Source organism: Nicotiana attenuata, unplaced genomic scaffold, assembly GCF_001879085.1.
Source record: "Nicotiana attenuata strain UT unplaced genomic scaffold, NIATTr2, whole genome shotgun sequence".
Lineage (NCBI taxonomy): Eukaryota > Viridiplantae > Streptophyta > Magnoliopsida > Solanales > Solanaceae > Nicotiana > Nicotiana attenuata.
The window spans coordinates 1,197,889-1,210,225 of NW_017670270.1; the positions used below are offsets into that span (position 1 = coordinate 1,197,889).

The 12,337-nt window shown below is 36.7% G+C and overlaps 2 protein-coding genes across 2 annotated transcripts; one reads left to right on the top strand and one right to left on the bottom strand.

Moving 5' to 3' along the window:
- Nucleotides 1-1,511: 1,511 nt before the first annotated feature.
- LOC109237047 lies at nt 1,512-2,555 on the top strand. The gene has a single exon (XM_019403291.1). The coding sequence runs from the start codon at nt 1,771-1,773 to the stop codon at nt 2,302-2,304; it is 534 nt and encodes a 177-aa protein (XP_019258836.1). The 5' UTR covers nt 1,512-1,770; the 3' UTR covers nt 2,305-2,555.
- A 47-nt stretch (nt 2,556-2,602) lies between these two features.
- LOC109237046 lies at nt 2,603-10,982 on the bottom strand. Its single transcript, XM_019403290.1, has 6 exons — nt 9,063-10,982; nt 6,879-7,312; nt 6,594-6,755; nt 4,956-5,031; nt 4,102-4,257; nt 2,603-3,026 (listed from the first exon to the last, which is right to left on the bottom strand). The coding sequence occupies exons 1-6, from the start codon at nt 10,512-10,514 to the stop codon at nt 2,865-2,867; spliced, it is 2,442 nt and encodes an 813-aa protein (XP_019258835.1). The 5' UTR covers nt 10,515-10,982; the 3' UTR covers nt 2,603-2,864.
- Between the last annotated feature and the right edge of the window lie 1,355 nt (nt 10,983-12,337).

Below are 12,337 nucleotides of genomic sequence, written 5' to 3' on the forward strand. Positions count from 1 at the left end.
TTCGTCCCACCCCCCCCCCCACCCCACCCCCCCACCCTCCTCTTTCCAATGCCTTTGTTCATATCCATACACCACACAACATTGATCAACAGAAACCGAAAGGAGCAGCCTTATCTTCCAAAAGAATATGAACTTTTTCACTTTCTGGAAATATCCTCACTAAAGGGTAGGGGTGGGCATATATCGGGTAAAATCGATAATCCGAACCGTTAATTATTTATTGGATTATCGGTATTGGGTTATTGGGTTAACGGTTCGGTAAGGGGTTAAATTTTTTTTTTTTATTGGGTTATCGGTTCGGGCTCGGTTTGGCAATTCTGTTATTGGTAAAACCAATAACCCAATAAGGATTAACTAATTACTAGTTTACCCTTAAGTATATACATACTAGGGTTTCATACTTCATAGTTCACTCTTTGATTTCCCTATTCTTTCTCAGTTTCTCCGCCTCACGCCCTCACCGGTCAGCCCGTCAAGGCAGGCCGGCGTCAGTCGCATCACGCCCTCACCAGTTAGCCCGTCAAGGCAGGCCGGCGTCAGTTGCATCACGCCCTCACCAGTTAGCCCGTCAAGACTCAGGCCGGCGTCAGTCGCATTTCTCAGCTTCTTTCTTTCACTCTTCAGTCGCATCTTCACTTCATTTCTCAGATCCATCAGATTCTTCAGCCGCATCTTCTTCACTCTTCAGTCGCATTTCTCAGCCGTATTCTTCAGCTTCATCTTGATTCTTCGTGTAAGTTTTTAGTTGCTTCATCTTCATCTTTTTCTTAGTTTGTTTGAAAGCATTCTGGCTCTGGATTTTTCTTAGTTTGTTTGAAAGTTGAAGTGAGATTTTTCGTGTGCTTTAATTGTTGAGCTGTTACAAAGTTATCTTGTGCAGTTGTTATAAAATTTGTATTTCATAACTAATAAACTTGTTAATCTATGTACATAATTCTGTACTAGAGTAAAAAAGTAGGTATCAATGTACAAAGAGTTACTGCTAGTCGTTTGAACAAAGAAGAAAGTGTCGAAGTGAAAATATGACTGATATTCTGTTTTTTCGTCACTGACTGATATTAGGATTTTTGTTTATATTTTTTGGGTTGAAGAATGAAAGATAGAAACTTTGTTTAGTGTTTATTTTATTGGATGTTGCAGTAAATTTAAATTCTTGTGAAATAGAACAGTTCTGAAAAGAGTTTTAGCAAAACAGTTCTTAAGATCTTTTTTTTGAGAATGGTAACATAGAACAGTTCTTAAAATCTTATAAAATTGTTTTAGCAAAACAGTTTTATACCTAAACTGTTTTATACATTGCGAAATTGTTTTAGTTGTTTTATCTTATTGGGTAAACCGATAACCGAATCGATAATGATCGATAACCGATTGACCGATAACCGATAACCAATATCTTATCGGTTTGATTATCGGGTTATGATATTTGTAAACCGATAACCGATAGGTAAAACCAATAATATTCATAACCGAACCGAACCGACCGATGCCCACCCCTGCTAAAGGGTTACTCTTCCTCTCTTTTTCCCCCCACAGGGATTACTCTATTCTGTTTTTTCTTAACATATTTAAGGGTTACTTTTAATGCAAAGATAATAAAGGGTGCGAATTCAAATCTATAAAGTCCCCCAATCCTATGGCTAGATCACTAGAGAAAGAAGATTCTTACCAAATGGAAGTAAAGAGACTTTGAAGATTCTTGAAATTAAGACAATTTAATTTCAAAGGTCTAGGTTGAGGAAGCATTGGTGACTCTAGAAAAACTATTTTTCAATGGAGCAGGAATCTTTAAGAAGGATAGGCAGATTTCCTACAATTGAAAGGAGGTTCTTGGCCATAGGCATTGGACTTCTGGCTGTTCTCTCTCCTCTATACATTGACAATAGAAAAAACACTACTGAACCCCACCTTGAAGAACAAACCATCAACTTCCTTCCTTATCTTCCACTTCTTTTCTTGATCACTCTTATCATGAGCATAAGTATTTCTCACCAATTGGCTCGGTTCTCCTCGTATGATCACAGGCTTCTGGCCATAGGTCTTACACTTGTTGCCATAGTCTCACCTTTGTACGTCGACAGGAGAAAGGTAGTCGATCCAGAGCTTGAAGAGCAATCACTTAGCATCTCTTCTTGTTTGCCATTGCTAATGTTGTTTCTCATCATTGCCATTGCTATGTCATGCTACTTGGACGGGAGCTTTACCAGGTTCGATCCTTACTGGATTCATAGGGTTGGTGGTTCTTCCACTGGGATTCTCATTCTTCTGCTTGTTCTTGCATTTGTTTTGAAGTTTAAAGCTCTGTAGCATGAATAACAGAGGGTCTAAAGATATGTACCTTATATCCTTATGTTCAAGTGTTGTTCATGTGTGGTTTGAAAAGGGAGGAAAAAGAAAAGAGAGTTTGGATTCAAGCATTAGAACATTGAAGTGAATACCAACTCAAAGACTTGATTTCACCATTGCAGTTCTTTACTGCAAGGAGATAAGCAATCCTGAATTTGATGGTTGCAACATCCATTAGATAATTCAAGATTTCATAACCTGATTTGATAGTTTTTCAAGCACATAATACATTCAAAAGTGAGCACCAAGTAGATAATGATGACAAGAAAGAACGACCATCCATTAATTAGCAGTAAGGACATTGTTGTTACAGTAATCAACTCGGTGTATTCTATGATCAGAAAGAAGCTAAAATGTTGAGGACAAGAGAGATGCTGCTATAAAAGCATATTTTGGCAACAATTTACATTTGTAGCTATCATGTATGACCTGTAAAGTAAAATCTATCTCAAAAATAAGGAAGAAGAGGCTGTTCCAAAAAAAAGATTAAAAAAGGCAATTTCTTTTTGTTCCAACGAGTGCTATTCTGTGAATGAGGAATCTCTAGACGTCAGTAGTGGTGAATACTTCAACAGAACTTCCACGCCATCAAACCTACTAATCATATCTAATATCGGATTCACACTCAATCCAATGATCTGCACTACTGTGTTTGAGTGGCCATTGATGAATACATCTGTTATCTGCAAGAAAAAGCAAAATTTTGCGAAGTACTGAACACTCTGATTCTTAATATCTCATTCCAGTTTTACACTCAGCAAAACTTCAGAAAAAAGAGTCAAATATGATAATCACATTAAATCAGAAAAGATGAGATGACAATAAAAATGAAGAACACACAAGACAGAACTGGATGAGGTAAGAAACAATGCATGACAAGTTTTGTTCATAGAACTACCACCTCTTTTTTAATCTGTTCTTTATCCCTTTCACTTGTGTAAGGTATATCAGATGTATCATGATTGCAAAAAGGGGCAACTGGCCAAAATTGATAAGATGCTAACTGGCTTCTACAAAAACGTTGATTAAGACATTACGATTGTGGTCATGGAAGTCTAGATCACCGAATATCCAACTACTTCTCTCTAAAAAGATTAGCTCAAAAAACATTTGGCACTTAAGCGGCAAAAAAAAAAAAGACATCATGAAGGTAGCAACTCCAAAGAACTAGATAAAATCCCAATGTTATTAAAATTAGTCTAAATCCCAATATCATACTAGTGAAACCATTGCGACCATGATAAATGAGCGAGAAGCTGATACATGAAACTGATACTGCGCCTAGTTGTTTGAGTAATAATGACACAAGGATCAACCGTATCTCCGTGTCACTTTGTCAACCACATTATTTACAAGTGTTCGCTGTTACAGTTTATAAGGTCAAAAAAAAGTAGAAAGGAAAGATGAGGCATTATATGAACCCGTGTAATTATTTTGAGATCTAGCTACTCATGGCTCCTAATCTCATGCAGCATAAGCTGGAGTTAAAACTCTACAAAGGAATCCTAACAAAATCGCATAAAGACTGAGATTTTACGAATCAACTAGTTGGAACAGAAACCTAGGCAGAAAGAGCAAATCAATTTAGTGAACTCAGAGAAGGTTGTTCCGCCAATTGAATCCCTGAACCATTTCTTGTTATATTGTTATAGCAGTACAGTAGTGTATATTGCATGGATATGAGCCAACAAAATGATAATGTGTATGAAATAGCTAAACACTTAAAAATACCACAAATATTGAGTTGCACATGTATACCTGTGTGCAGCCAAAGAGTTTGAGCAGCTTGAGCGACAAGCAGCTGTCTACAATCAGTCCTAGCTCTTCGTCAGTTATTCTACGACACCATGATAGGTCCAAATGCAGTAGCTTTCTTGAAATTTTGGCTAGTGAGAATGCAGTGTTGGTGCTAACCTGTCAAAGATCTCCACCAGTCACTAACAAAGCAAATAGTACCAAAAAGAAGCCAGCAATTTTTTTAGGGCAAAAGGCAATCAATATGTCTTTTCCTGCTCTTTTACCAATTCCCCAAAAGGAACTGCGCTCTCTCTCTCTCTCTCTCTCTATCTATCTATCTATCTATAACTCTCTACAGAGATAATGATGCTATGATTATCTTATTCATCTATTCATTTATTATTTGATTAAGAGTCCAGGCTAACCTGACACAACCATATTGTAAGAGAAGACCACAGATGGGCAAAATGCTTGACCTATTAACAACCTCAATAAAAATATGCTACAGATCATATCCTAGTTATAAGTTATAACTAAAAGTAGAGGGCAACTGCAACACAAAGCAAATTATGAGCGAGATTATCATCGGACTCTTAAATTCAGGCCAATGGCTAAATTTTAGGTACAAAGTCAGGAATTACTAGAATCTACTCCGTAGCTCAACAACTGATAAGAAACTAGGAATAACACTGCGCTTAATACGCATATTTGAGCTATGTTGCGCGGACTCTCCAAAATATAGCCGCACCCGTGTCGGATTCTTCAAAAATGCACTACTTTTGGAGGATCCGACACGTATCCGGCCACATTTTCAGAGAGCCCGAGCAACATAGTATTTGAGAGCAGAATAGATACTCCCGCATGATTATGTATACCTTAGAGCAATTATTCAGCGAAAGATCTTCCAAACACGCTCCAGAAGCTTCCAGAAATGCAGCAATACCTTCATCACTAACATGCAAATTGTATATTAGACTGAAACTTGCATAACAAAGAAAATCACAAAATGAAGCTGCCAACAGAATTTAGATCATCCGTACAACTACAAGAACTGCCACAATGCACCAAAATTACATTAAATGCTCTCCTATGTCGGAAACAAACAGTACAGTTTCTGCTGGTACTTCAAGAAAATATAGCCAGCAACTCTTCAAGTAATCCATTGGATCAAATATCAGATATAACAGTATCATGATGACACAATATATCACTTAGAATAGTCATCATAATACTAACTTTTTAAGATATACAGTCATGTGTCATGGAGTCAATTCACCGGGTATAACCATGATAACGGAGTGAATTACTAGTTCACTCATAGTTGATGTTACTGCAAAAGGGGGAGCAAATAAACCACAAAGTGGCATATAGAATACAAAATGGGAACAGATAAACCTTATATTGATGACTGAGGAATCTGCCTGGGGCAAATCTTTAGGACCAACCGCAGCCCCTAAAACTCGCAGATAATGGGCCGCCCATCTACCCTTCTCCACTTACAATCACTCAACTTTTGCCGCTTGAAGTAAGCCCTTTACACTTATCTATTAAGTGGTAATTAATATGGACGCATAATATGGTCAACTTAATAACTAAGTCCAGGGACCTTTCACTTGGACCTCTCTCATACAATCATTCTCTTGGCCACTGGAAAAAGCTAAGTGTCTCTCACTTTTCACCATTACATTGATCACAAGAAAGTCCAAAAGGAATTCATCAAAGCTAAACATAGGATAATAATGAGTTGTGCTCAACCTTAATTGCTTAACAGCAACCCCAACTTCCCAACGGAGTGTCCGAACAAAGAACTAACTAGGTTAATTTCAATAGCAATGACAGAATGTAACACTGGCATGGATTCCAGATGTCCGAAGGAGCATGTGTAAAAGACCCCCCAAGATAGCACTACCTCTGTGCTGAAACCAATCTCTTCCTTCTCAGCGGTCAGCTCTCTATCTGAGCTTCACTACTTTAAAGGCTTAAGAGGTTTCTGACAATCATGATGCAAGTCAAACGCCGCTGGGTAGACATGTTCAATATATCATGTCGACTACTTGTCTGCAGGACAATCTACATATGTCCCACACAACACATGACTGCAGCAAGTCAAAGTATGGTAAATTTCAGGACACTGATTTCTTCTTGGTTTCCTTCCTTAAAGGTAAATTCCAATTTCTCTGAAGAGCTTTTAAAGATGCTTCTGATATCGAAAAAAGAAAGAAAAAACAACATGATCCACAAATATGTATTAAAGAAGTAAATTGATGGCCACAATACCAAAATACTATTTCTTGTTTTGTTCTAAGCTTATCTGATATAGAAGTAACATCTAAAAGTTGCTACTCATTTTTATTTTTATTCCTTTTAGGAGTGTGGGGACAGAGAGAACTTGATTTGTGGTGACTTAGTAAAATGCTCGCTGACAAAAGCTTAGTGAAGGAGCCATCACTATTTCATCAAATATAGCAGCATAATTGAAATTTCAAGAAGCAAACTGGATATCAGGACCAAACCTGAAACTATTACGGCAAAGTTTGAGTCTTCGAATTGATCGACAACCATTTGCAAGAAATTGTAGTCCCACATCTGTCAATTTCTTCAAGTTTGAAATGTTTAATGAATGCAAATTAGCACATGTATCTCCAATGAACTTCAGAGATTGATCTGTCAGATTCCTGCATCCAGAATAAATGAGGTCAAAAGACTAAATTAAAATATAAATGCTATGAGCCTTTAACCATTTAAATATTAACCAACTGTGCCATTGTAAACAAGATGTGGAAGTAATATGTACTTACTGGCAGTCAGCAAAATCAAGCTCTTTGAAATTTTGAGCATGTGGTGTAAGTAACTCACTTACAAACTGATCACATACGCTATGATTTCCAGCTACTGACAACACTTCCAAGTGCTCCAACTTCTCCAGTGCACGTAATATAAGCATCGCATCTATGCTCTCACAGACATCTATATAGAGCTCCTTGAGCATTGATCCCAACGAGTTGGCTGCAATATCAATACTAGTGTGGGTCAAAAGGGAGCACTGACCCAAATCAATGGATTGTAGAGAAGGTGCTGATGTGACAAGTATTTCCATCGCTTTATCAGACATCCGACAGGCACCCCTCAGCGACAAGATGGCTAAATTAGGCAAGCTATTCGAAGCCGGAGCTATGGTTTTACCCAACACAAGATCAAGTGTAGGTTGTCCACATAGATCTAGTTGAAGCACCTGCTTCCACGCCATATAGGTATAAATTATATCAGCTTCCAGAATCATCAAAGTTAGTAATAGCAGTAGTAGTAACGACAATAAAAGCAACAATTTTGTATATAATATCATCTCCCAGAGACTAGGTAGAAAGAAGAAAGTAGAAAAAAAAAATATGCAGACTGATAAAACAACATAAGTGAAAATAAAGGCTCACTTGGAAATGCACGAGTTCACACTTCAAAAAATTTCAGTAAGCATGAGGATGTCAACTTGAAAAGTAAACTTCTACCAAAATCATATATATATCAGCAGAGAAAAAAAAGCCTAAATCCTGGGCTACATGTGTTGATATATATACATCATTGCTTTTGGGTTACAGTGAGCTACATCACACATGCTTTTCTCGATTTATCTCCTTTTAAGAATAATGAGAAATAATGTACTATCTCTCTTTACCTCAAAAAGAAAAAATAATGGAGCTTAACAAGGTCATTATATGGAAAAACTGCTCGGCCAACTCTTTTAGTGTCCACACTCCACCGGAAAAGATTCTTCATAAAGGTTCAACTAACCACTTCACCAACTAAGCTAACTTCTACATTGAAATTTACTGCAGCCCTCCATGTTGCAATAAGAACTCGGCATTACTGGGAGAAGATAGTATAAAACTTGACTGAGGCAGTAGCCGTGTCAACTCTTTAACACTCACAGGAGGAAGGCACAAAAGTGTTGCTTCAATTATTAATCAAGCATAAAGGACTAGGGCCAGCCCCTCTGGACCTCAATACAGTTGCTAAAGAAGAGGATGAGGAAAACATGCAGGACTACCCAATGAACAAAGGTATTATTACATATGCACCAAACGGGGCACCCTATACAGATAAGACAAAAATAGCCTATTGTAAACACGTTTGCTAAAGATCTGAAGCCCTCTTCCCTCTGCCATCCCTACACGTCAGCACAAACAGAAGGATTTTTACAAATTCATACAATAACAAAGTATTCAGAAAACAGGCGTACATACCATCTAAAACAAAAGTATATACCAACTAGGGAACTCAGTTTAAAGCAGAAGTAAAAGCTCAGCAGCTATTAATCATGCAAATGACACCAAATGCCTCCTCCTCTAAATGAGTTCATACACCCATGATGAATTGTCAGCCAACCCTCTCAATTCAAATAGAAGAATTTTTGTGAATCTATAAAATTATAAATTTTTTTAGATTTACAAGCGTAGGAAACATTAAAAACAAAAGTACATACCAACCCGAAAACACAATAAAAAGCAAAGCAAGAGCTCGGCAGATATTTATCATCAGATGGCACTATTTTGTTGTTCTACTTGCATGCTCTGTTAGACCTATACCGACCTCTGCGTCTAATAGTGGAAGAAAAGTTTGTATATCAACTGAAAAGCAACTCTTAACACTACGAATTATCTACTGTTTCTTGTCCCCTGTGGTTGGAAACTTATGCCATTCAGGTAGTAGAAAGAATGAATGTGTTGCTAAATATCCTTGCATCCTTGACTGCTGCTTTAGTTTTGTCCTAGCCTTATTGGTGGCTATAAGAAGCCTCACAAAGGTTGTAAATGCATGTAACAATAGGATTACTCCAATTATCCAACTGTATAATACTACAAATCACACTCTAACTCTACCTTCTAGTACCCTAATCATAATTTGGCAGAAATATTTCAGAGAATAACATATGCCATATTGACAGAGAACAAATAAACTAATACTTAAAATGAACAAGTATAGATTACCATCAAGTTTCTTCTATCAAAGTCTCCAAATGATTTGCAAAAATCCTCTTCTGTTAACCACGAAGAGTCCTTTATACAAATTTGCGTTGGTGATCCTTCAACAAGAAGGTCCAACATATGAGAATTCATTTTCCTGGAATGGCAGAGCAATTCAGTCAATCTTCGTCTCAAGATATCAGGGACACCTTTGAGCGAAACTATTGCTTCAGAATTTTCTGCAAGGGCTTTCAAGGAAAGATCTATCAGTGAAGGAATCACACGAGGAAAACTTTTATTCTCAGGGTGTCGAGATGCTTCCCATCTAACCAATTTCTCATCCTTTCGTCGAGGTATACGCCCCGTAATATTCTTCAGTGCAGTAGAAAAGGGATTGGGGGTGTTTCCCAGATCTTTAACAGTTCCCAAAGTTGGTAATTTCTTTTCCTGACTAGAAGACCCTTCACGCGGAGCATCATAGCGTGCAAAGCGATGAGCCTTTTTCCTTAATGCAATTGCATCTCTTTCTGCACGTTCAGCCATAAACCTTCTTCTAATGTCAAAATTTTCAAGAGGTAACACGTCAACATTTTGTCTAGGCTGGACGGATCCTAACTGTAGCACTGCTGGAGCAGCCTGCTCCTCCTCCAGCTTCCTGTGTTGCAAGTCCAACTCCATTGGCGAGGTTGCAAGTGACAACCAAGGCTTTTCAGCCTTAGCCTTTCCCTTTTCTTCTCTGGTGTATCTCCTCTCACCACCCAATGAACTACTTCCACCAATATCCTGGTCCTTGTCCATCACTCCAAACTCAATTTTGAAATTTCCAGCAGCATCATTAGGCGTTATTTCCTCAATTTGCTTCGCATTTCCCTTGTCTCTTCCCTTATTAACTCTTTCCTCTGCATGATCACTGTCATCAGACCTGATCTCATTTAATTCAACAGTGCTCTGAGTATACTCCTGCAGACCAACTAAAGTACTCCCATCACCCGCTTCCCAAACTGGAATATTAAGATCAAATCCCAATTCATTTCCCCCGATACCATTCCCTAGGTTCCCATTTAACACTTGAATACCATTGTGAGACTCTTCAACTAAACCGAAAAGTCCACTTTCTTGGCACCCAACAGTGAATTCTCCAGCATCCACTGCCCCATTCTTACCTATATGCCCAATACTTCCATCAAATTTCCCGCAAACCGCGCTTTCAGTTTTACCCTCTAGAGGCTCTAAAGTAAAATTCTCATCAATGTCTTTGAGAGAACCAAAAATTTCATCAACTTCTTCAACACGCCTAACTTTTTTAACCACTGGGCTCCCTTCCACACCACCACTAACCCTCTTCATCCCAATCCCATCACTCAAATTCAAGCCCTCCCCATTTCTTTGATTCCCACTCAATGGCTCCATCCCAACCCCATCACTCAAATTCATACCCTCTCCCCCATTTCTTTGATTCCCACCCAATGCCTCCATCACAAACCAACACAGAAAATCAAAAATCCCAAAACCCAAAAGTTCAATCAAACCCAAAACCCCAGAAATTCAAGGGTTTTGATCAGATAAAAGTACAGACAACAAATTATCAACAAAAATTCAACTATAAAATTGCCAATTCAAACTCACACAAAAAGAATCAAGAAACAAGAGAGAATCAAGAACATCATACAAAAAGGATGATTATTGTGTTGAGAAATGGGGGTATTTATATTAATATAATGGTGAGAAGTAAGTAGTTGAAGTGTGAACAATAGCAAATGCACTTTAACTTTAAGTAAGTAATATATTCTGTAGAATCCTATTAACAATTGTCATTTGAGGAAGATTATTGTATTGAGTTGCAGATAATTGTTGAAAGTTTTATACATATCGATAAAACCAAGAAATTTACAAAGCAATTTCCTCGCAAAGGAAAAAAAGTCGTCTTCCATTGTTAGACCAGGGCGCGTTGATAAAGCTCTTTCCGCCTTTACTATATATACGTTTTTGTTGTACGTACGTACTATTTTTTTTTTTATTACAAAAATACACAAATTACTCCGTACTATTAGCAGTAGATTAATTAATTATTTTTTTCTGGGATTAAATAATATGAAACGTGTTCAAATTTGAAATTATTTTCGAGAAAGATTGTTTGAGATTTTTATTAATCCAATATAAAAGTGACTATAGTAATTTGAGGAAAAAAGAACTATACTTTTGAACACTAATTTTTGGAGCATGTAACTATATACTTATAGTGTATGGAGAAAATATTACGAGCGTGTAACCACGTAAACATAGTGCGTCTAGTGATTCTCATTTTACTCTATATCTAATTAAAGAACAAAATTGAAAGTGGCCAGCGCCAGATAAGAGAGTCAAGAATAACGAATTAGTTGGTGCAACCAGATCAGAAAGTCAAACTTATAAATATTTTAAATCTATACATATATTACACTAGATTCACTTTTGTGTTATGTGTAACTGTAGTATGTATTGCGCTTGAAGATAATATCAGGAAAACAATATCTACGCATACCACATTTATCAGTTTAGTAAATTTAACTATAGAAGGAATATTAAGCACAATCTAATATGAGGATTTTATATGTATTAAATAAATTGAGTCTAGAAAATATTGGCAGATAAATATTATTTTTATTAATTTAAATACTTATTATAGTATGATTTAAAGTATTTAAGTATAAATTTGAATGCATTAGCTTTTTCATTTTTGTATACTTTATTTATCATCACGTGCAAATTACGTGTTAATCTCACGCAATATTATTTTCATAAAGTTGATTAAGAATGTTAGTAGTCCTATAAAAGGAATTAGAGCAATTTGAGGAAAAAAATTATACTAGTGTACTAATTTTAGGAGCATGTAACTATATATATGTAGTGTATGAAAACAATATCACGATTGTGTAATCACGTATATACATTACGTCTAGAGATTTTCATTGTGCCCTTGTGTCTAATTAAAGGAAAAATAAAGGTGATTGAAGCCAGATTAAAGAGTCAAAAATTACTAATTAGTTAGTGAAGCAATATCAGAGAGTAAAAAGTAATTGGTTAGTTGGTGAAGCCAGATCATAAAGTAAAAAATAATTGGTTAGTTGGTGAAGCAGAAAGTCACTAATCACAAATAATTCAAAATTTTAAGCATATTGCACTAGTTTCACATCCTGCGTCATATATGTTAACATTACCGGTTGTTCACATAATGAAAAATAAATTTGCACCCATGCATTTATCAGTTTAGCAAATATAAATACAAAAAGAACATTAGACACAATCTAATGTCAAGATCT